The 25,832-nt window shown below is 43.8% G+C and overlaps 2 protein-coding genes across 4 annotated transcripts; one reads left to right on the top strand and one right to left on the bottom strand.

Moving 5' to 3' along the window:
• Positions 1–1,710: 1,710 nt before the first annotated feature.
• On the bottom strand, positions 1,711–23,846 carry LOC100499582 (claudin 28b). 3 transcript variants are annotated; one of them, XM_036967183.1, is made up of 2 exons: positions 23,570–23,846; positions 1,711–3,105 (listed from the first exon to the last, which is right to left on the bottom strand). In XM_036967183.1, the coding sequence occupies exon 2, from the start codon at positions 3,091–3,093 to the stop codon at positions 2,458–2,460; it is 636 nt and encodes a 211-aa protein (XP_036823078.1). In that variant the 5' UTR covers positions 3,094–3,105; positions 23,570–23,846; the 3' UTR covers positions 1,711–2,457.
• LOC110510222 (claudin-4-like) lies at positions 18,642–21,323 on the top strand. Its single transcript, XM_021591610.2, has one exon. It carries the CDS (start codon positions 19,216–19,218, stop codon positions 20,170–20,172), a length of 957 nt encoding a protein of 318 aa, XP_021447285.2. The 5' UTR covers positions 18,642–19,215; the 3' UTR covers positions 20,173–21,323.
• Positions 23,847–25,832: the final 1,986 nt, after the last annotated feature.

Raw genomic sequence — 25,832 nt, 5'->3', positions numbered from 1 at the left:
GTGACCAAATACTTATTTTCCACCATAATTTGCAAATAAATTCACTAAAAATCCTACAATGTGATTTTCTGGATTTTTTTTCTAATTTTGTCTGTCATAGTTGAAGTGTTCCTATGATGAAAATTACAGGCCTCTCTCATCTTTTTAAGTGGGAGAACTTGCACAATTGGTGGCTGACTAAATACTTTTTTTGCCCCACAGTAGCTGAAAAGAGATAACAGTAACTTATTAGTTCAGGTTCATGTTTTATCTATTGATACTACATTCTCATCACTGCTCATATACATATATAATACTGGATTAAATAATGATGTAGTAATAACTGCTTACTGTACCTCTCTCCACTGATCTCCACAGTGACCTGCTCAAAGGGTTCCAGGACTCTGCACACCTCCTCCACCACCTCCCATTCCTCTTGGGTCAGAGCATCAACAGGTGCATTGACAACGGCCAGGGTAGAGATGATGGCATCCCCATCTAGTTTTGTGTAGACTTTAGTTTTTCAGCACCTACTGTGCTCCTGTGGAAGTATTCCACAGCTGCTTTCACTTTGTCCAAGGTCGGCTTCATCACCTTCAGAGCATCTCTTACAATCAGGTTGATTGTGTAGGAAAGACATGGATGATGGGTCAATTTTAACATTTTCATGGCTTTGGTTATGTTAGCTGCATTGTCGCTAACACAACAGACCACTTTTCCATCTACTTGCTATTCTCTTGCCACTCTCAACAGTTGCTCTGCCAAGTTCTCTGAGGTGTGTCTGTCGCTGAACTCAAAGCAGTCCAGAAGACAGCTAGACATTGAGAAAATCTTCAATGAAGTCACATGTAACCGACATGTAAGAAGTGATTACCCTTGATGTCCAGCAGTCAGTGGTAAGGCAAACTGCAGTAGCTTTTTGGACTCTTTCCCACACTGAAGCCTGTGTGCTCTCGTACAGTTGTGGAATAAGTGATTTTGAAAGGGTTTTCCTGCTTGGAATTGTGTACATTGGATTTAGACTATTGCTATAATTTCTAAACCGTCTGTCCTCCACAATCAAAAATGTCTGGAAATCGGTAGCAATCATTTTAGCCAATGCAATATCAATTTGGCCTTGTTTTGCTACAGACATAGACTTTTGCATAAACTGGTCCATAGAAGACTGCGTTGCTGTGAGTCGCGGAGTAGGTCTACTTGACTGAGTGGATACATCTCCACGTGTGGAGGTGCTGGTTCCACCACTACCACTAGTAGGCCTACTTGACTGAGTGGATACATCTCCACCACTACCACTAGCAGGCCTACTTGACTGAGTGGATACATCTCCACGTGTGGGGGTGCTGGCTCCACCACTATCACTAGCAGGCCTACTTGACTGAGTAGTCTCCCCCTGTCTGTTTCTATTTCTTCATCTCCCCCTCTGTTTCTACTTCTTCATCTCCCTCTCTGTTTCTACCTCTTCCTCTTCTTCATCTCCCCCTCTCTCTGTGTGTTGATTTGTAGCATTCCCTCTGAAGTAGGCCACATTGTTACATCTCTTAGTAACATACCTGTTTGCACAGATTCCTTCATGCACAAATATTTGAGTGCAGCACTGCCCAACCAGTTGTTTTCGGTGTGTCACACCACATACTTTCGGTGTGTGACACACATACATACACATTGTGCTATTGCCCTCAGGAAAACAAACAGTCATTATGAGGTCAAGTTTAAAAAAGGATCCAACAATACTTTGAAATATAATTGTTTATTAAAACGTTTACTTGGAATAATAGAATACTTAATATATCGTTTTTTAAATATCTTAGGATGTGGATAATATAGAATAATATTAATAATAATAATATATGCTAGTATTGAGTGATAAAAACAAAACAAGTCCATGTGACCTTCGGAAGGCGACATACAAAAACAGAAAACAATGTTAATCAAACAGTTAAATCCAACCTTCCCTAATTCATGAACGTGCCAGTTGTTTTACAACTAAAATTCGAGAAAGAGTCCAAAAACGTGCTTTCAAATTAATAATAACAGTGTCTTCAAAAGTGAGTGGAATTCTGTTTTTACGATGTTTGATTGTAGACTTGAGGCCTTAGAAAAGGATTCCTCTACACTTGACTAAATGGGTTGCACAGTAACTGATATCACATTTTACACTAAGTAGAAGAGTACATACTTTAGCCAACACACTGTCAACCCACTCATACATCTTATATTTCACTTTGGTACCACAGTCGAACATGACAGTAAAAGCAAAAAACTCCATCAGCAAATTCACACGAGAGAGAAACTTCATTCATGCAAAGATTGTGGGAAAAGCATCAGTAAAAACAGCACAGTGAACAACCTGGAGAGTCCCGTTTTCAACACCACCACCACCTCCCAGTCCTCTCACCCAGGCAGGCTATCCATCCCCTCATCCCTTGGTGCTGGTCTGTGGTGGTCTGGTCTGTGGTGTGTGGTGTGTCTAACCCTCTAGACGTAGGCCTTGCTGCTGCCAGCCACGGAACTAGCAGCCTTGGAGTACTTGACATTGTGGTTCTCATCTTTGGGGGGGCAGGAGCAGCAGAGGAGCGCCCCGCCCAGGATCATCAGCCCTGCGGAGCCCCAGCCGATGTAGAGTGAGGCTCCCAGCTCCCTTCTCTGGGCCTCGACCAAAAGGGGGTTGTAGAAGTCTCGGATGATGGTGTTGGCCGACCAGCAGACAGGGACCAGAACCAGAAGGGCAGCAATGAGGAAGACGACCCCGCTAGCGATGGCTACCTTGGCCTTGGACCTCTCGTTATCCACGAAGTTGGTGCACTTCCCGCCGGCGATGCCCAGCAGGATGGCGAACACGCCGGCAATTATGGCGATTATGATCAGAGCTCTGGCGGCCTGCAGGTCCTGAGGTAAGGCCAGGAGGGAGTCGTAGACCTTACACTGCATCTGTCCCGTGCTCTGGGTCACACAGTTCATCCATAACCCTTCCCAGATGACCTGAGCGGTGACGATGTTGGCTCCGATGAAAGCTGTCACCTTCCACATGGGCAGAGCACAGATGATGATGCTTCCCAGCCAGCCGATGATCGCCAGGGCCGTGCCCAGCATCTGTAACCCAGCTGACACCATCCTGATGGAGCCCTGGTAGAATGGATGGATTGAGTTGACGGAGGGAGAGAGAGAGAGAGAGAGACAGGAGAGTATAGTCTGAACAGGGTAGATGTTGACAATGAAGAACTCACCTACTCTATGGCTCTGACTTATAGGGTTTACCATGAAAAAGTGACGGAATAGGGTGGAGTTTTTTCATCTCTCTTTCTCTCTCAGCTACCAAGTGAAACTGGTTTCCTAAGGTATGTCACCTGACCCGAAACTCTCCTATTGTTTATACATCTATTTCTGTCCCAATCCCTGATTCCGAAACTTCATGTTTGAAAATTAAACAATTTCTGATTTTTGTATTTAACACTATTATTTCAATAAAACATATTGAGTTGTTTTACATTGAAAGACACTGATCTAATTAGTAGTTTTGTTTATTTTGAAGCATCTTCCCTCAAAAGAATGCAGTCCCACCTTGTGATATCACTACCGAAACACACGGGCACACTCAGACACTGAGGAATTTACAAACGCTCAACACCTGTTGAATATGGCCGGTTCCAGTAAATGTTGGCAAAAAAGCGTAATTAAATTGTTGCCAGCAGCAGTTACAGTCACCAACGCTCTGGATAACATACAAACAGTCTGATCAGCTCTGCTAGGGCGAGTAAAATGGTCAGAGTGATGTGTTCTCTCATTTGTGTCTGGAAGTAGTTAGCCAGTTAGCTTGGGTGCTTGACTACCACTGTGAGGCCAGAATGCTCGGATCAACCCTACTCTTCAGCCAGACGTTCAGTGTGCCCTCTGTCCGTTCGTAGTAGCGCTCAATCTGACAACGCTCTCGATTTATGAATGCCCCGAGGGCAATCTGGGCGTACTCTGGCACTCCAGATTGAATTTGCACACCAACACATTCAAATACTGTAGAATGAATGTGCCTTAAGCCACACCCCTACACATATCACCAGGTGACGAGATTATATTGTGAATTTTTCAGTACATATGTTGCAAATATTTATTCCAGAAGGAGTCGGCAAAACTAGTTATGTGCTTTGGGTCATTTGACACCATTAGACATGCATGGCTGGATATTCCTGTAACTGTTATGGCCAACTATGTACTGTTGCTTTGGTTAAACCTCTTGGGTCTTTTCCAGAACAGGGGTGTCCCTTTCAGAGGAGTTAGCAGGATGACATGTATGCATGTAGTGCCAAGGTCTATAAAATTAAAGAGGAAGTTGGTAAATCTTCATCTAAGAAGTGTCACTACCGTACAGGTAATACAGTGCCTTGCGAAAGTATTCGGCCCCCTTGAACTTTGCGACCTTTTGCCACATTTCAGGCTTCAAACATAAAGATATAAAACTGTATTTTTTTGTGAAGAATCAACAACAAGTGGGACACAATCATGAAGTGGAACGACATTTATTGGATATTTCAAACTTTTTTAACAAATCAAAAACTGCAAAATTGGGCGTGCAAAATTATTCAGCCCCCTTAAGTTAATACTTTGTAGCGCCACCTTTTGCTGCGATTACAGCTGTAAGTCGCTTGGGGTATGTCTCTATCAGTTTTGCACATCGAGAGACTGAAATGTTTTCCCATTCCTCCTTGCAAAACAGCTCGAGCTCAGTGAGGTTGGATGGAGAGCATTTGTGAACAGCAGTTTTCAGTTCTTTCCACAGATTCTCGATTGGATTCAGGTCTGGACTTTGACTTGGCCATTCTAACACCTGGATATGTTTATTTTTGAACCATTCCATTGTAGATTTTGCTTTATGTTTTGGATCATTGTCTTGTTGGAAGACAAATCTCCGTCCCAGTCTCAGGTCTTTTGCAGACTCCATCAGGTTTTCTTCCAGAATGGTCCTGTATTTGGCTCCATCCATCTTCCCATCAATTTTAACCATCTTCCCTGTCCCTGCTGAAGAAAAGCAGGCCCAAACCATGATGCTGCCACCACCATGTTTGACAGTGGGGATGGTGTGTTCAGCTGTGTTGCTTTTACGCCAAACATAACATTTTGCATTGTTGCCAAAAAGTTCAATTTTGGTTTCATCTGACCAGAGCACCTTCTTCCACATGTTTGGTGTCTCCCAGGTGGCTTGTGGCAAACTTTAAACTTGATACTCCTTCCATTTCAATATTATCGCTTGCACAGTGCTCCTTGGGATGTTTAAAGCTTGGGAAATCTTTTTGTATCCAAATCCGGCTTTAAACTTCTTCACAACAGTATCTCGGACCAGCCTGGTGTGTTCCTTGTTCTTCATGATGCTCTCTGCGCTTTTAACGGACCTCTGAGACTATCACAGTGCAGGTGCATTTATACGGAGACTTGATTACACACAGGTGGATTGTATTTATCATCATTAGTCATTTAGGTCAACATTGGATCATTCAGAGATCCTCACTGAACTTCTGGAGAGAGTTTGCTGCACTGAAAGTAAAGGGGCTGAATAATTTTGCACGCCCAATTTTTCAGTTTTTGATTTGTTAAAAAAGTTTGAAATATCCAATAAATGTCGTTCCACTTCATGATTGTGTCCCACTTGTTGTTGATTCTTCACAAAAAAATACAGTTTTATATCTTTATGTTTGAAGCCTGAAATGTGGCAAAAGGTCGCAAAGTTCAAGGGGGCCGAATACTTTCGCAAGGCACTGTAAGTGTAATACATCAAAATAAAGCTTAACTCCTTGTTAATCTAGCCGCAGTGACAGATTTAAAAAAAGCTTTATGGCGAAAGAACACCATGCGATTTTCTGAGGACAGCGCCCAGCATGCAAACACATGAAAATCATTTTTCAACCAGGCAGGTGCGACACAAAAGTCAGAAATAACAATATAATAAATGCCTTACCTTTGAAGATCTTCTTCTTTTTGCAATCCCAAATGCCTCAGGGACACAATGAATGGTCGGTTTGTTCGATAAATTCCTTCTTTATATCCCCAAAATGTCAATTTATTTGTTGCGTTTGATTCAGAAATACACCGATTCCAACTCGCCCAACATGACTACAAAGTATCTAATAGTTGACCTGTAAACTTGGTCCGAACATTTCAAACAACGCTCCTAATCCAACCTCAGGTATCCTAAATTGTAAATAATCAATAAAGTTTAAAATGGGATAATCTGTTTCCAATACCGAATAAAAATATCACGGAGTGCGCTCCTGTTCACGCACAACAAAAGACCAGGGGCCTTCAGAGTGACATGCACAAAGAACAGCACTACTTCTTAATTTCTCAAAAGAAAACGTTCAACCAATTTTTAAAGACTGTTGACATCTAGTGGAATCCATAGGAACTGCAACCAGGTTCCTAATAAATAGGGTTTCCCATTGAAAAATCCTATGACCTCAAAAAAAAATTCCCCTGGATGGTTTGTCCTATGGGTTTCGCCTGCCAAATCAGTTCTGTTATACTCACAGACATTATTTTAACAGTGGTAGAAACATTTGAGTGTGTTCTATCCGAAACTAAAAATTATATGCATATCCAAGCCTCTGGGCCTGAGTAACAGGCAGTTTACTTTGGGCACGCTTTTCATCCGGACGTCAGAATATTGTCCCCTAGCCTTAAGAAGTTTTAAGGTAGAGCATGATTTCATTTAATAATTTAATTAGAAATTGAATTTAATTAGAACATAGTCAAACTATCGCAAACTGTTTGATGCAAAACATATTTTTTAAAGAGCCGGCTCTTTTTGGTGAGCTTTGCTGAACAAGCGGAATGCCCATCACTACTGGAAGAAATGATGTTTAAAGTAGCCCAACCAATTGAATAAACCAACAAACCACTTTAACTATAATAACATTCTCAGTAACGGTGACACAGTTCTTTATTTCTTGCTATGACTGTGATATGTTGTTGTTCATCTACCTTAGTTGAATGCACCTCAAGTCGCTCTGGATATGAGCATCTGCTGAATGACCAAAATGTAAACGTTAAAACAAACACTTGTAATGCATGCTGGGTATTATTGTAATGAACTCCGACCCCAAACAGGTACACATTTGGTCGATCCAGACCAGATAAAATCTAAACAGTGCCTTCAGAAAAGTATTCACACCCCTTGACTTTTTCCACATTTTGTTGTCTTATAGCCTCAATTTAAAATGTATTAAATTGAGATTGATTTTGCCGCTGGCCTAGACACAATACCCAATAATGTAAAAGTGGAAATATGGTTTTCAAAAATATATATAGAGTACCAGTCAAAAAGTGTTAAACAAATCTAAATATGTTTTATATGTGAGATTCTTCAAAGTATCCACCCTTTGCATTGATGACAGCTTGGTACACTTTTGGCATTCTCTATTTATATTCTATTAAATATATTTTGATGTGTTTAACACTTTTTTGACTGCTACATGAATCCATATGCATTATTTCATAGTTTGGATGTCTTCACTATTATTCTACAATGTAGAAAACAGCTCAAATAAAGAAAAACCATGGAATGAGTAGGTGTGTCCAAACTTTTGACTGGTACTGTACCTGAAGAACCGTGGGCTAAATCAAAGACTGACATTGTATGCATGAAAGGAGCTGCGCCAATTGTGGTTATTCCAAAAAGCACCAACAGACCTTACAAAGCTCAGTACCTTCTAGGCAAAGAAGCTGAAAAGGGTATCATTCCCATTCATAGTGCGTTAGTTGAAAGAAGTGCACTGGTTCCCTGCCCGAATTTGCCCTAAAAACACACCAACTTTACCTCTTAGGAAACAATCTGGTGATTACCATTTTGTGCAAGACCTAAGAATAGTAAAATATGCTGTACATGCTAGATTACCCCTGGTGCCTAACACTGTTACCATTTTATCCCAGATGCCTCCAGGTAGTTGTTTTTCAGTAATTGATTTAGATAATGCTTTCTTCTTTTCTCCTCTCTGATTTTGTTAATCCTGGATTGAGTATTTGGTTCAGTATGTTGACGATTTTTGTCGGTTTGCTTGGATTAAAGGAGATACAGTGCATTCGAAATGTATTCAGACCCCTTCCATTTTCCACATTTTGTTAGGTTACAACCCTAATTTAAAATGTATTAAATCATTTATTTTTCTCAGCAATCTACACAAAATACCCCATGATGACAATGCAAAAATAGGTTTTTAGACATTTTAGCAAGTTTATAAAAACAAAAAACAGTTGAAGTCGGAAGTTTACATACACTTAGGGTGGAGTCATTAAAACTTGTTTTTTCAACCACTCCACAAATGTCTTGTTAACAAACTATAGTTTCGGCAAGTCAGTTAGGACATCTACTTTGTGCATGACACAAGTAATTTTTCCAACAATTGTTTACAGACAGATTATTTCACTGTATCACAATTCCTGTGGGTCAGAAGTTTACATACACAAGGTTGACTGTGCCTTTAAACAGCTTGGAACATTCCAGAAAATGATGTCATGGCTTTAGAAGCTGTTAATTGACATAATTTGAGTCAATTGGAGGTGTACCTGTGGATGTATTTGAAGGCCTCATGGGAAAATCAAAAGAAATGAACCAAGACCTCAGAAAAACAATTGAAGACCTCCACAAGTCTGGATCATCCTTGGGAGCAATTTCCAAACGCCTGAAGGTACAACATTCATCTGTACAAACAATAGTACGCAAGTATAAACACCATGGGATCACACAGCCGTCATGCCGCTCAGGAAGGAGCCGCGTTCTGTCTCCTAACGATGGACGTACTTTGGTGCGAAAAGTGCAAATCAATCCAAGAACAACAGCAAAGGACCTTGTGAAGATGCTGGAGGGAACAGATAGAAAAGTATCTATATCCACAGTAAAACGAGTCCTATGTCGACATAACCTGAAAGGCCGCTCAGCAAGAAGAAGCCACTGCTCCAAAACCAGCATAAAAAAGCCAGACTACGGTTTGCAACTGCTCATGGGGACAAAGATCGTACTTTTTGGAGAAATGTCCTCTGGTCTGATGATACAAAAATAGAACTGTTTGACCATAAGGACCATCGTTATGTTTGGAGGAAAAAGGGGGAGGCTTGCAATCCGAAGAATACCATCCCAACCGTGAAGCACGGGGGTGGCAGCATCATGTTGTGGGGGTGCTTTGCTGCAGGAGGGACTGATGCACTTCACAAAATAGATGGCATCATGAAGAGGTGAATTATGTGGATATATTGAAGCAACATCTCAAGACATCAGTCAGGAAGTTAAAGCTTGGTTGCAAATGGGTCTTCCAAATGGACAATGACCCCAAGCATACTTCCAAAGTTGTGGCAAAATAGCTTAAGGAAAACAAAGTCTAGGTATTGGAGTGGCCATCACAAAGCCCTGATCTCAATCCCATAGAAAATTGGTGGGCAGAACTGAAAAAGTGTGTGCAAGCAAGGAGGCCTACAAACCCGACTCAGTTACACCAGCTCTGTCAGGAGGAATGGGCCAAAATTCACCCAACTTATTGTGGGAAGCTTGTGAAAGGCTACCCAAAACATTTGACCCAAGTTAAACAATTTAAAGGCAATGCTACCAAATACTAATTGAGTGTATGTAAACTTCTGACCCACTGGGAATGTGATGAAAGAAAAAACCTGAAATAAATCACTCTCAACTATTATTCTGACATTTCACATTCTTAAAATAAAGTGGTGATCCTAACTGACTTAAGACAGGGAATTCTTACTAGGATTAAATGTCAGTAATTCTGAAATACTGAGTTTAAATGTATTTGGCTAAGGTGTATGTAAACTTCCAACTTCAACTGTAGATGGTAATCGGAGAAGGGGCGCCCTGCTGGGCCCTCATAACCAAGAGGACTGATGAAATGGTCACTACCAAATTTTCTGATGAGTATGACTGTCTAAAGGGTCTGGGAAATAAAGCCTCAGACAAAGACTGGTGCATTTTCTATGCTTTTAAAACAGCTTATAATGCAAAATATCATCGCCATGTTAAATCAGAGGCTTCGTCAATAATGAAATTAAATTAACCAGCCACAATAGGGACGCCCCTCAGGGGAGACAACATTTTAATACAGCAATACCCACAGATAAAAAGTAGATCAATCTTTCTTGAAGGCCCTATTGTATTTGTTAAACAACAGGTTTTGTATTGTGACTACTTGATGTCCCAGGGACAGTAAGTACAGAACAGGTCAATGCAACCTGATTGTGGTAAGAACTATGGAAACAATGGATAAACATTGAGAGATGTATTTACCTCCGAGTCTACAGATCCCTTGTGTATGTGTGTGTATTTTAGATTGTACAATGCAGAGTGAAGGGTTTGAAAGGATAGTGTCTGGTTTTATGTGTTGATTTAGTTTACTTTAGTAGAAGTATAGGACATCCTTTGCTAGTTTAAACCATAATATAATGCTTACCTTAACATTTTACAATAATTATAACTGAGTGATAAAAGGAGAGAATATGAGGGAAAATGTTGTTGTCTGAAGAGATAGCCTTGAATTGTACACAGCATCTCCTCTCACTCTATCTTGGTTCATGCAGGTGACTGTGACGACCTCCTCAGACCAATTGGCAGTACACCCAGATCATTGCTCTGGGAACCAATAGGAGTATCTCAGTTTCAAGGTCTCAGCTTTGAGAGAAAAAGCCTCTTCAGTCACATGCAGGAACCAACATTAATAATGAATAATATAAATCATGCTTATATGACTTGTTTGTGTAGCCTTATATACGGACTGAAAGAGAACACCCTCTTCAGGGTTTTCATCAAGCATGTATTGAGTTTGTGAACCTCTCTCATGCCATAATAATGAAGATTGATTCATTTATATTGAGTTGAAGTCCTTAGTGGTGAATTTCCACTACACTACTTTTTGAAAGAGACTCGAGAACAATCACGGTAATAATGTACTCAGAAAAGATCAGCACCAGAGACATCCAGACTTGGCTTTCCTTCAATTGCACTGTAATACTGGGCATAGAGTTAATTAAGAGATTAGGATGTTATCAGAACAGGTGCTAGGCACTTTGTTGTCTGCCTTAGAAAAGACTTCGGAAGATTGCAGCACATGCCATCAATTATCCAATTAGGACATTGTAGGGGCCATATCTTCAACGCAAACCAGCCCAAAGACTGCAGCAAGTGTGGTTCCCTAGGCTGTGCTGCAGCTGAAAACACACTCACCTTCTGCAGGAGCTCTGAACATACCCAAGAGAGACCAAGGAATTAAGTGCAACATGGATAGAGCCACCAACCACTCCTTTAGAACCTGCCCAATCACTCCTTCAGAACCTGCCCAACCATTCCTTTAGAAACTGCCCAACTATTCCTTTAGAACCTGCCCAACTACTGTTTCAGAACCTTTCCCAACCACTCCTTTAGAACCTGCCCAACCACTCCTTTAGAACCTGCCCAACCACTCCTTTAGATCCTGCCCAACCACTCCTTTAGATCCTGCCCAACCACTCCTTTAGAACCTGCCCAACCACTCCTTTATATCCTGCCCAGCCACTCCTTTAGAACCTGCCCAACCACTCCTTTAGAACCTGCCCAACCACTCCTTCAGAACCTGCCCAACCACTCCTTTAGAACCTGCCCAACTACTCCTTTAGAACATGCCAAACCACTCCTTTAGAACCTGCCCAACTACTCCTTTAGAACCTGCCCAACCACTCCTTTAGATCCTGCCCAACCACTCCTTCAGAACCTGCCCAACCACTCCTTTAGAACCTGCCCAACTACTCCTTTAGAACCTGCCCAACTACTCCTTCAGAACCTGCCCAACTACTCCTTTAGAACCTGCCCAACCACTCCTTCAGAACCTGCCCAACTACTCCTTCAGAACCTGCCCAACTACTCCTTCAGAACCTGCCCAACCACTCCTTTAGAACCTGCCCAACTACTCCTTCAGAACCTGCCCAACTACTCCTTCAGAACCTGCCCAACCACTCCTTTAGAACCTGCCCACACACAGGACGCACTGGGAACCCTCTTAGGCCTCACTCCCCCCCTATCTGAGATAGTTACTGCAGCCCTCATCTTTCACTTCAACACCCGTTCCGCCACTCACATTCTGTTGAAGGTCCCCAAAGCACACACATCCCTGGGTCACTCCTCTTTTCAGTTCGCTGCAGCAAGCGACTGGAACGAGCTAGAAACAAACACTCAAACTAGACCGTTTTATCTCCATCTCTTCATTCAAAGACTCAATCATGGACACTCTTACTGACAGTTGTGGCTGCTTCGCATTATGTATTGTTGTCTCTACATTCTTGCCCTTTGTGCTATTGTCTGTGCCCAATAATGTTTGTACCATGTTGTGTTGCTGCCATGCTGTGTTTTCATGTGTTGCTGCCATGCTGTGTTTTCATGTGTTGCTGCCATGCTGTGTTATGTGTTGCTACCATGCTGTGTTTTCATGTGTTGCTGCCATGCTGTGTTATGTGTTGCTACCATGCTGTGTTTTCATGTGTTGCTGCCATGCTGTGTTATGTGTTGCTACCATGCTGTGTTTTCATGTGTTGCTGCCATGCTGTGTTATGTGTTGCTACCATGCTGTGTTTTCATGTGTTGCTGCCATGCTGTGTTATGTGTTGCTACCATGCTGTGTTTTCATGTGTTGCTGCCATGCTGTGCTGTCTTAGGTCTCTCTTTATGTAGTATTGTGGTGTCTCTCTTCTCTTGACGTATGTTTTGTCCTATATCTATATATATATATATTATGTATATATATATCTCTATCTATCTATATATATTATATCTATCTATCTATCTATATATATTTTATCCCAGCCCCCGTCCATGCCAGGTAGACTGTCATTGTAAGTAAGAATTTGTTCTTAACTGACTTGTCTAGTTAAATAAAATAAATCTAAAATATGCCAACAGAACAAGACAGCATGACCCCTACAAGCCAGACGCTCCACCTGAGAGCAACCAACCTCCTCCCCCACAACCACCAAGTCCCTCACCAGGATGAACCAGACCAACAGAGTGCGCCCGGAACTTCTGCTGACGACATACAGCCCAGCCCCGCCAGCCTTGCAACAACCAGCGAAGGTCAAGCAGATTGGAGAGCTCACCCAACCCTCATCACAGTTGATAAAAAGGAGACCTGCATGACTTCTGCGCCCAACCATCCAGCCCAGATCGACCAGAGATAATCAACCAGCTAACAGCAGTCAGATGGTACTGAGACAAGACCACCTGCGACCTCTGCCCAGGAGCTTCTGGAAACTCTGATGTCAGACCTTCCTCCGACATCCTCTGATCTCTTTGGTCAGGTGACAACTAAAACAAGCCCTCAGGGGTAGCTATTCTCTTCAGAGGTCGGTCCTTCACATTACAATGTTATTATATTTCTGACCGTTTGGAACATGTTTACCGGGATTTCGGGAAAACCAGGCAATTTATTGAAAGTTCCAGTAATTTTACAACCATAGTTGCACCATTGTTCTTACATAATATAACCATATACAATTTCAGCAGCACATCTTAGAGTGATTTACTGTGCCACAGTAATGGTGCGTAGGTGAAATCACTGGGGAAGCCAAGACAGGTGTAGGTCATGACAGGATTTTAAAAAATCCATATTACAACCTGTGTGTTGTAATAATTGCATGATTTGCTCTATAACCTGTTAGTTCATATGCCTTGACACCGTGATATATAGGTCTGAGGCCGAGACAATAAGAAGATACAGTGGCAGAATAAATTCAACCACACCTTTGTTTCATCACAAAACTGGAGAGCAACATCTGCCTGGTGAAGTCCACAAAACATATTGCATGTAACAAACAGTTACATGACCTACAGCACGGGCAATCAAGTTAAAGTAAAACTCTACCCAAAATACAGAAATCATCCACTATGATGCACTTTGCCTCAGATGATCCTAATGATTAAATACACATGATTTCTGTATTTTGAAAGTTACATATCATGAAAACTTGATTGCTGACAAGCACAACATTTTGGTACTGTCAACAATGGACTAATGAAACAAATACCAAAATATCGGTTTTGGGTGCAGTCCGCAAGTCGCAAAGAAAACAGGAGCTGCGTTAACATTTCAACATCATCAAATCACCTCTGTCTAATAAGGTGACGACTAAAAGATTCCAAAAACAATTAGTACAATCAACGTCAGCTAAATATCATGTATGTATCTGTATGCGTTTGTATGTGTGTGTGTGTGTGTGTGTGTGCGTAAGTAGAAAAAAACGTGTCTCCCCCTACTTGTAGAGAAACGCCAATACCATCCTCCTCTCATGTTGCTGAAACGGTCTATGACTCTGTCATACAGTACATACTTTGAGTTTTAGTTGTCCTAGGCTACCTGGCTAATTGATCGTAGTGTAATGAAAGAGGCAGGAAGTGTCAGCTCGTCTGTGGTGGTCGGCAAACCCTCATCCTTCTGGCCCGTAGCCCTGCGTGGCATCGATTGTGCCACAAAAGTAGGCTGAAGTGGCAAAGTCAATATCAACTTTTATAAACACAGTGTCGCATTTGATATTTGTGCTCATAAACATTATTTTGTGTTAATTCTATGCGGGGGAGGGTGTTCAATTTAATCGTTGCCCCCTTTTACATTTAGATCGTTCCATTGCATAACACTGGCAACTTCCTTTCAACTTCATTTCATGGGCAACAATTAGCCAGCTAGTTAACATTAGCCTACTACATCTAGCTACATATTGAACTTCCATCCTCTCAGGCCAGGGGCACAATGTATGGTTGGTTATAATCATTGGCCAGTACAGAGAATTAAGTAAAACCATTCATGGCCAATTTAGGAAAGGACCAATTTTTATCCCTGTCAATGATGTTTAGCTTGATGTGATGTGATTGTGTGAAGTCAAATCTAAACTGGCTGTGCCACCCCCACAGGATCTGCAATGGATTAGTCCACTGAGACAGGCGCTAATCAGACTGGTGTCTTGTGTACCATGAAAAAATATATATATTTGTGACTGCTTGACTAAATAAATCTCAGTTGACCAGAATGGGGCCATCCCTGTAGAAGGGAGGGATGGATTTTCTGTTTGTCGACATTGACAGTTTATTATTGTGGTGTTGAAAACACAAACCATGATATTGAAGTGCTCAAAGTCAGTATAATTTGTTTATTGGTTGTGTGGTGCATTGGCACAGAAACCTGTTGGTGGAAAATCTGTTGCATAAATAATTATAAATATGGCATCAAAATGTTGAAAATCTGATTTCCCCCTAACTGAAAACAGGCAGGGAAAGTGAGCTTGTCTGTGGTGGTCAAACGAACCGTCAACCTTCTGGCCCGTAGCCCTGCGAACCGTCAACCTTCTGGCCCGTAGCCCTGCGAACCGTCAACCTTCTGGCCCGTAGCCCTGCGAACCGTCAACCTTCTGGCCCGTAGCCCTGCGAACCGTCAACCTTCTGGCCCGTAGCCCTGCGAACCGTCAACCTTCTGGCCGGTAGCCCTGCGAACCGTCAACCTTCTGGCCCGTAGCCCTGTGAACCGTCAACCTTCTGGCCCGTAGCCCTGCGAACCGTCAACCTTCTGGCCCGTAGCCCTGCGAACCGTCAACCTTCTGGCCCGTAGCCCTGCGAACCGTCAACCTTCTGGCCCGTGGCCCTGCGAACCGTCAACCTTCTGGCCCGTAGCCCTGCGAACCGTCAACCTTCTGGCCCGTAGCCCTGCGAACCGTCAACCTTCTGGCCCGTAGCCCTGCGAACCGTCAACCTTCTGGCCCGTAGCCCTGCGAACCGTCAACCTTCTGGCCCGTAGCCCTGCGAACCGTCAACCTTCTGGCCCGTAGCCCTGCGAACCGTCAACCTTCTGGCCCGTAGCCCTGCGAACCGTCAACCTTCTGGCCCGTAGCCCTGCGAACCGTCAACCTTCTGGCTCGTAGCCCTGCGAACCGTCAACCTTCTGGTCCGTAGCCCTGCGAACCGTCAACCTTCTGGCTCGTAGCCCTGCGTGGCATCGACTATGCCACAAAAGCAAGAAACTGTCAAGATGGTGGCGACAGATAGGCAGCTCTGCTTCTTGCTCCAAAGCAACTTTGTCCTACAAGCATTTCGCCACACCGGCAATAACATCTACTGAACATGTGTATGTGACAAATAACATTTGGTTTGATTTGAAAAGCATGCTTTAGTGGCAAAGCCAATATCAACGTTTATAAACACAGGGTCACTACCGTTGTCATTTGTGCTCATTAACTTTATTTTGTGTTTAATGTATTTTACAGTAAACGGGGAGGGTCATGTGATAATGTTTTACTTTGGGGAGGGGGGGTGCATTTTTTTTATTATGACACCTTGAGTTGGACCAGCCCCTCCCCCCTTACATTACACTCTACACAGCCTGCATTTCCATCTGTCCCTTGCACTGGCAACAAGCAGGATACTGTTTTCAGTGTCAACAACATAGATTTACCAGATAAGAGCACGCATGCACACACGCACGCACGCACACGCACGCACGCACACACACACACACACACTTAAAAGGTGCAATTTCCAGTTATGTGACAAAACAATCAGTACATAGTGTGTTTGTACACATTGTATTTTCAGCTGTTTGAAGCTGGTGTGCAAAACTGAAAGTAAAACATGCAAAAAATAAACTTAAGGGAAGCATAGAAATAGCGCACATAGAAACAGATTTATATAGCGCTTCTTAGACTTGCTTTCAATGAGAATGACATATCTTTAACTCACATTTCTATGTGAATTTGGTCAGGTCGCCCAAAACGTTCCACAGTGCAACTTTTAAAACAAGACATACTGTCTGAATCACCATCAGCAGCAGTCAGATGATTTGCACCATAACACTTTAAATTATAGTAATTCACAGCACCAGTCCCCGTGGTCCTTTCTGATCTCATAACTGACAGCATGGAATCTGAGACACCCCTTGGCCACACAAAGCCTCCTTCACAACTCCACAAGAAGAGGGAAGGGTTTCTGAAGTCTGGGAGTAGGGGAGTATGGTTACAAACTGGTTTTTCTAGAGGACGTTTTTTTGTTTGAACAAAAAGCTTTTTCTTTCAGACGATCCTGTTACACTAATCCCTCCTCCTCGTCACATCCCTCCTCCTCGTCACATCCCTCCTCCTCGTCACATCCCTCCTCCCCGTCACATCCCTCCTCCTCGTCACATCCCTCCTCCTCGTCACATCCCTCCTCCCCGTCACATCCCTCCTCCCCGTCACATCCCTCCTCCCCGTCACATCCCTCCTCCCCGTCACATCCCTCCTCCTCGTCACATCCCTCCTCCCCGTCACATCCCTCCTCCTCGTCACATCCCTCCTCCCCGTCACATCCCTCCTCCTCGTCACATCCCTCCTCCCCGTCACATCCCTCCTCCTCGTCACATCCCTCCTCCCCGTCACATCCCTCCTCCCCGTCACATCCCTCCTCCCCGTCACATCCCTCCTCCCCGTCACATCCCTCCTCCCCGTCACATCCCTCCTCCCCGTCACATCCCTCCTCCTCGTCACATCCCTCCTCCCCGTCACATCCCTCCTCCCCGTCACATCCCTCCTCCCCGTCACATCCCTCCTCCCCGTCACATCCCTCCTCCCCGTCACATCCCTCCTCCCCGTCACATCCCTCCTCCCCGTCACATCCCTCCTCCCCGTCACATCCCTCCTCCTCGTCACATCCCTCCTCCCCGTCTCATCCCTCCTCCCCGTCACATCCCTCCTCCCCGTCACATCCCTCCTCCTCGTCACATCCCTCCTCCCCGTCACATCCCTCCTCCTCGTCACATCCCTCCTCCTCGTCACATCCCTCCTCCCCGTCACATCCCTCCTCCCCGTCACATCCCTCCTCCTCGTCACATCCCTCCTCCCCGTCACATCCCTCCTCCCCGTCACATCCCTCCTCCTCGTCACATCCCTCCTCCTCGTCACATCCCTCCTCCCCGTCACATCCCTCCTCCCCGTCACATCCCTCCTCCTCGTCACATCCCTCCTCCCCGTCACATCCCTCCTCCTCGTCACATCCCTCCTCCCCGTCACATCCCTCCTCCCCGTCACATCCCTCCTCCTCGTCACATCCCTCCTCTGCCTGTCACACTCTGCTCAATGTGTCCCTTCAAACACACATACACCACACATACACACACGCAACTGACACACATTCTGTCTGTCCCTCACATATTGTAATAATTGTTGTATCAAATTGAACCCAAATGAAGAGATCAAAAGTCTGGCAAAATCAGAAATGTTACGATGCGTAAGATATTCATGAGGGCATCAACTAAGGAACATTGCCTGAATAAAGTACTATCTTAGTCTAAAGCATTTGTTAAACGTCCATCAATGTCCACGACCCATAATGCTTTGCATCATGCCCCACCCTAATTGCCCAGAGAAGAACCTGGGGCGAGTTCAGCAGGATGCAACTTTTTGGAACGTTCAGATAGAAATTGGCTATGTAGAACAAACATGCCTCTCTGACATGTTGAATAACGTCAGCTCTATTCATGGAATTTCTATCTGCAACATTCGAGAAGGTGTTTCAACTGAACGTGGCCCTGCTGGGCTAGAAGATGATGTCACATGCATATATCTCAAACCCCCCCCCCCCCCCCCGAGGGAGGTGTGGTATATACACCTGCTCACTGTCACCCAGGTGGATACTCAGGAGAGAGCAAAGACAATACTGACGCCACCATTCACAGAGAGAGTGTTTGAGAGGAGGGAGGGAGGAAGAGAGGACAGAAAGACTGATAGAGGAGGAGGGAGAAAAAGAGAAAAAATAGAGAGGTAGAGAGAGAGAGAGGTAAAGAGAGTCAGGTGTAGCAGAACAGGTATAGAGACACAGATACACCCAGAGGTAGGCAGGTAGGAACTGTACGCAGGAACATAGGCCTGTAACAGGTGGGCAAGGCAGCAATCTGGGATCTCTGTCATCTCTGGTGACCCACTATACATAAAAGAAGCTTAGCGGAGGGAGAGAAGAGGCTGAAACTGAAGAAGGGTCAGCTGAAAAAAAGACACTGCCAACCATAAAGGACTGAAAGACTGGAGGAAACGGGAAGTGACTAAAGAGTGTTTCAGTTCAGGACTCACAGACCCTGAACAATCCAAAGGGATTGCCAATAGAGTAGATAGGGACTGTGAGAGACAGAGGCGTGCGAACGTCAGACTTTCTAAGGACTCTGACTGACAACAACCAGCAAGCAGCTAGAGAGACCGTGTGTTCTCTCCTCTGCCCCCTCTAACATGGTCTCTCTGGGGATCCAGATGCTGGGCAGCGCCCTGAGCCTGCTGGGCTGGGTGGGGGTCATCCTGACCTGCATCCTGCCCATGTGGAGGGTCACGGCCTTCATTGGAGCCACCATCATCACGTCTCAGACCATCTGGGAGGGTATCTGGATGAGCTGCGTGGTCGAGAGTACGGGCCAGATGCAGTGTAAACCATACGACTCCCTCCTGGCCCTGTCCTCCGACCTCCAAGCCGCCAGAGCGCTCACCGTCCTCGCCATCGCCACGGGCACCGCCGGGCTCCTACTGGCCTTCGTCGGGGGGAAGTGCACTCGGTTTCTGGATGAGCAAAGGGGCGGGGTCAAAGAACGGGTTGCCGTGACAGCGGGCGCGGTGTTGATCGCCACGGGGGTGCTGTGCCTGATCCCCACTTCGTGGGCTGCTGGGGCGGTGGTGCAGGGGTTCTACAGCTCCACCACCGATGCCCAGCGGAGGGAGATCGGGGCGTGTCTATACATCGGCTGGGGGGCATCCATCCTTCTCATCCTGGGAGGGGGGCTGTTCATCAGCTCCTCCTGCCCCCTCACGGCCCACGATGAGGATAAGAGCCCCTCTGTTCGCTACCTGGTGGTTCGCTCTTCCAACGGAGCCACCTCCAGCCAGGCAGCAGCCTCCCAGCACAGCAGGGGACCGTCCACAAAGTCCCAGGCCAACGGCAAAATGGCCTTTACCAGGTCTCACAGCAGCCAGGCAGCATCTGCCAAGTCTCAGCCCTGGGGAGTGGTGAAAACCAGGCCTCCCTGGGAGGAGTACGGGCTAGGTATGGTAGAGCAGGACTACATGCCGGGGTCTGGGGGGAGTAAGGCACCGTCTACAAAGTCTCAGTTGAAAAGACTGGAGTCTCAGGAGAGTTTAGCAGACAAGTCTTCACCCAGTGAGGATGAATCCTTAAACCCAACTAAGACCTATCTCTGAGACCACACACACACACACACACACACACACACACACACACACACACACACACACACACACACACACACACACCACACACACACACACACACACACACACACACACACACACACACACACACACACACACACACACACACACACACACAGAGAGAGAGCATGGTTTATGGAAAATATGGATATTAAATATGCCTTGTTTACTTGTTTATTTGTTTTGTGTGTGAAAAGTGATATTAGACATTTGAATATTTGCTGAAGGATATAACTGGCACTGAAAGTTAGGTTTTCTTTTTATTAGTTGGGTTTGTTTATGACATGTAAAAGCTGTTCCATGTTTTGTTGCTGTAATAATGTATGTAAAGAAAAGTCTACTTCCCTTGATGTGAATATGTTTTCAGTCCCTTTAACAATGACCAGACATATACAGTAAGACTATTGATTAGTGTTTATATGAAGCTTCTTGGTTCTGCAGTTTGTTTTCGTAGCATCATTTTGACACATTTAAAAATACCATTTCCTTTTCATGTAGCTCTTTTACGTGACAAAACTCAGAATTAGTTCAATATGAATTAGTATGTGACCAGCTACACTATGGAAAGCCCCAGCCGGGACAAACCAGTTTGACAGAGAGTGAGTTGAGGCTGAGCTCACACCAATGGTTTGCATTGTGTTAGGGAGCGATAAAATGGGGTGTTCCGAATGGCACCCTATTGCCTATACAGTGCACTACTTTTGACCAGGGCTCATAGGGAATAGGTTGCAATTTGGGATACACACCGTGATGTTCGTGAAGGATTCAAATGTGAGTTTCACCAGATCACGGACATGTGACGTCTGGGTTTTGTTTATTAAAATGCAGATGTTTTCCTGTTTACCCAGAACAAGTATATCTCTACCATGAGGTGAGGATCAAATGTACTGTCAGCCTACATGCTTCTAGCCTACTAAACCCAATGTAACAAACACAAGCTCTGTTTTGCCAAATTAGGATGACAATGCAGGTTTGAGCTCCCTCTGGTGTCTGGATGGGTTTGTACATGAACACAGTAAACACAGTAACTCTCATTGACTAAAGGGTATATATTAATGAGCAGGAGAAAACCCTCAGGCCCCAAGGACTGAATGTACAATATGAATAAATGTTTGGAACCACTTGTGGTGTCACCTTGTCCATATATGGCTTTCATGGTAAGGAAACAAGTAATTTAGTAATTTGGGTGAGCTACCCCTTCATTGACAAACATGAATTTGAGATAAGGCAAAACAGAAGGTTGTTTTTCACATAGAGTTTGGATTTCAGTGTCAAAAAGGTAGTGTTGCAAAATTCACTTTCTCAAGTTCTCATTTACAATTGCGACCTGGCTAGTGGATTCCTGGAATCAAGAGGGAATAAGCAGGAAACCGGAAACCCTCCAACCAGGATTTTTGTAAAACCTGGGCGTTTTAGGAAAGTTACCGGATTTTTGCAACCCTAGTCAGAAGGGGTAAAAAAAACACTATATGTTTTAAACCACCCCTACCCCTTTCAAATTGAACCTGTAAGAAGAAGGTATGATATGATATGTCCTCTATACAGTATCAACTGTATTCACTTATCTGATGTAGACTTTAAAGAATGTTGTTGTTGTGGTCTTTTGAGAGATGAGATGCATTTTTAGACATTAACAACGTAAAATTGGAAAGACACTAAATTACAAATTAATTGACATACTAAATAAGATAGTACGCCCATTCTGACGCAGCCCAGCTTAGGTAGTAATCAGGCCATGAGACAAGAATGTCAGATCTTCTGATGGTTTTCATCTGGACATTCAGAAGATCTTGATGTCTGCACGGTATATTTCTGTTGTACATCTCATCTAGACTCTTGGTAATGCTGTAATAACAATTGGTGATCAGGTGAACGAGCCATACTTGCACTGCCAAGAGTGTGCAAAGCTGTCATTAAGCCAAAGTGTGGCTACTTTGAAGAATCTCAAATATATTTAGATTTGTTTAACACTGTTTTGGTTACTACATGATTCCACATGTGTTATTTCATAGTTGTGATGTCTTCACTATTTGTCTACAATGTAGAAAATAGTAAAAATAAAGAAAAACCTTGGAATGAGTAGGTGTGTCCAAACTTTTGACTGGTACTGTATGTAAATAAGGTATTTCTGGTTTTTGTTTTTAATAAATAACCAAACTTTTAGAAGAAAAAAAAAACATGTTCAATATGTGCTGTGCTGTATTTTATTTGTTTCATATTGTATCTTAAAAGTGACTTTGGTCTCCATGGTGACTGAGAGTATCCTGCTATTGACACACTTGTTGAATTGTGCAACAGAAAGTAACAGTAATTAAAGAGGCAGTCTAGACAGAACAGGCAGGCCGACAAAATAGCATGTTTTTCAGTGGTTACAGCCTTGTTCCTCCCTTTATTTTAACTTACACCTAGTGTATTTATGCAAATTAAGCAACATTTTCTTTATTTAAAAAAAATAAAAAATAAAAATACCTGATACCATTAGACAATACTGTACATGAGTGCATTCTAAGAAACATTTGTATTTGATAATACATCGAAAACCTGAATTCTCCGCTAAATCACTGAACTCAATTCATTATCTGTCCTAGCCCTTGATCGTGACTCTGAGGTCATTGGACGAAGGCGTCTTCTGTACGGGGGGGAGAGTTCTGTTTAGATTACCGACACTCGGCCTGAACATTAACACGCATCGCTTGCGGTACGGTTGTGGAAGCATAAGGACCTTATCTTTCATATCAGCGAGAAAAACATTTGAAAAAATCAAAAGGTTCAATTGATACACACCTTTATAGGGTTAGGGTTTAGTGTTCCCACACGGCCATATCTCCATGTTATAGAGAGTATTTTTGGAAGACAGAGACGTGAGTTTTCTTTTGATTTCTACCGCCATTTTCTTCAGCTGCATATCAGACAGACACAAAATCACAGACGTCATCACTCACTTCAAAGCTGCAATACAAGTTACTCAGCTAGTGGGAAGAAGATATGTTTGAATTGAGGTGTTGTCAATCACCCTCCTCCTGTCCTTACACAGTGAGTGTGGTTTTGCGTTTTATCAGTGATGCGACCATTCCGGGACCACAGGCCAAGTCCAGAACCATAGCTGTCTCCCCGTCACCATGGAAACAGGACAGGCATTTTGCAGACACTACTCGGCCGGTAAAAGTCCAGAAGTGCATGATCCTGTTATTGAATATACAGTCAACAGCCCACATGTAGTATGTTTCGGTTATACACACAATTGCTTGTTTACAATTGACCTCGTCAGCCCAAGAGGTTCATTTTAAAAGCCATAGTGATCACAGTAAGCAGTCATCTATAAGAAGTCTGTACAATAAGAGTACATGAATTAGAATCATTTCACTACCTGATCATAGTTGTCTGCCCAGGTGTTGTAGAAGTTGACTGTATCTCCGACCTTAGCAATATTGCTAGCTGACAGAAGGGAGTCCTTCAAATGTTGTAGTTGGAGCTGCCATTCTGCATCCTTCTCAGTCCTCTGACTGTCTGATTGGTCAGGAAGGATACGGACACGGTAGAAAGCTATTCAGAGGTTGTGCTTGGCCCAGAAGGAGAGGGATCGTTCCGGAAGTCTAGATGTTGAGGTGCAGCAGCTGTACAAAGCGTTTATGGGAGGCTGTTCACACTGCTTCAAGAAACCTTCAAGGGGTGTGGCCCCTTTGAATACTTCACCCACAATAGCCCACAGGGTTTGAGCATGCCACAGGTTTGAACATGTTTGTTCAGGGAACTTCTGCTAATGTGTAGGTGGACTATTTTTGCGGTGGCACCTCCACTAGAGTTGCAATACACATTGAGTTCAGAGGATTGAGCTGGTAACTGGCAAGTTGAATTTAAACACCAATGAAGACACCACAATTAACATTCATGATATGAAAGTAGTCAATTGGGTGGGGATTCCTATGGGTTGGGAGTGATCAGCTAAGGATCAGAGCATTGTCTTGGTTTGTTATGGTTTTAAGTTATATCACTGCGATCTAGTGGCCACAATAAATGAATGACAAGATTTGGTTCAGGACTCCAGCACTGCAGGTGGTGGTAAATCATCAATATTAGCTTTATGCTTTTCTTCAAACACAAAATAAGAAGAAAATTAACTTCTTTGAAATAGAGATGAGTCGTCTTTCTATCTATGTATGTGCTGTGGACCATTAGCTTCAAATAGCTGCATTAGCCCCATTGGCTCCATTTCCTCCTGTCAACCAACATCCTTAGTGGCGTTGGCAGAAAGCAGATGTTACCTGTTTTCAGGGATATAGTATTTTCAAACTAACTTCCTTTTCCCCTGAAAAATACAGGTGACTTACTACGCCTATGACAGAACCACATGCAGTTGTTGAGGTGCAGCACAGAGGTTTATGTGAGGTTCTCTGTTACTCTGTAACTCCATTCTAACTCTTCACTTAATTTTATGTGCCTTGCACATCCGTGACATCCTGAGGTCAATTTATCTGCCGCCATCACCTCATGTTTCAGCATGATAATGCACGGCCCCATTACGGAAGGATCTGCACACAATTCCTGGAACCCAGATCTTCCATGGCCTGCATACTCATCAGACACGTCACCCATTGAGCATGTTTGGGATACTCTGGATTGACGTGTACGTCAGCTTATTCCAGTTCCCGCCAATGTCCAGCAACTTCGCACAGCCATTGAAGAGGAGTGGGACAACATTCCACAGACCATAATCAACAGCCTGATCAACTCTATGTGAAGGAGATGTGTCACGCTGCACGAGGCAAATGGTTGTCACACCAGATACTGACTGGTTTCCTGATCCACACCCCTACTTTTTTTTAAAAAAGGTATCTGTGATCAACAGATGCATATCTGTATTCCCAGTCATGTGAAATCCATAGATTAGGACCTAATGAATGTAATTTCAATTGACTGATTTCCTTATTTCAAATGTAGCTCAGTGAGATCTTTGAAATTGTTGCATGTTGCGTTTTTTTATATATTTTTTGTATACATTTACATTTGAGTTGTTTAGCAGACGCTCTTATCCAGAGCGACTAACAGGAGCAATTAGGGTTAAGTGCATTGCTCAAGGGCACATCGACTTGGTTTATCACCAAGTTGGCTCTGGGATTCTAACCAGCGACATTTCGGTTACTGGCCCAACACTCTTCACCGCTAGGCTACCTGCTGCCCAGAATCCCACCCAGTTGACTAATTTAAAAAATGGTGGAAGCCCTCAATGGCAATGTCCATGCTAAAATGGGTTATATCCATGATCAATCCTCTATTTATCTCTATGACAACAGGAACAACTCCGATATAAAGTGGAAAGTTGCGTAACAACCTAACCACTACAAAACGTATATTTGATCAAATAAGCCTCACGTAGCAAAATAGCAATTCCATTTTTTTGTAGACCAAATTTGAAACTCATTGACCTCATTTAGTGGGCTTATTGTCGTGGACAGATTTTGGCCGGAGTAAAACCTCTTGCTTCGCCAATTTCTCTCTGCCAACGGGAACTTATTCCAGTGTGTGGGTGGACTATTTCCACTTTGACATCTCCAATTGCGTTACCAACAGTGAGGTGCAACACAAATTGAGTGCTCCCTCTAATTCTCTCTCTCCCTCTCGGAGGACCTGAA

This window comes from Oncorhynchus mykiss, chromosome Y (assembly GCF_013265735.2).
Source record: "Oncorhynchus mykiss isolate Arlee chromosome Y, USDA_OmykA_1.1, whole genome shotgun sequence".
In the NCBI taxonomy this organism is placed as follows: domain Eukaryota; kingdom Metazoa; phylum Chordata; class Actinopteri; order Salmoniformes; family Salmonidae; genus Oncorhynchus; species Oncorhynchus mykiss.
This window is presented reverse-complemented; position numbering and strand designations above follow the sequence as displayed.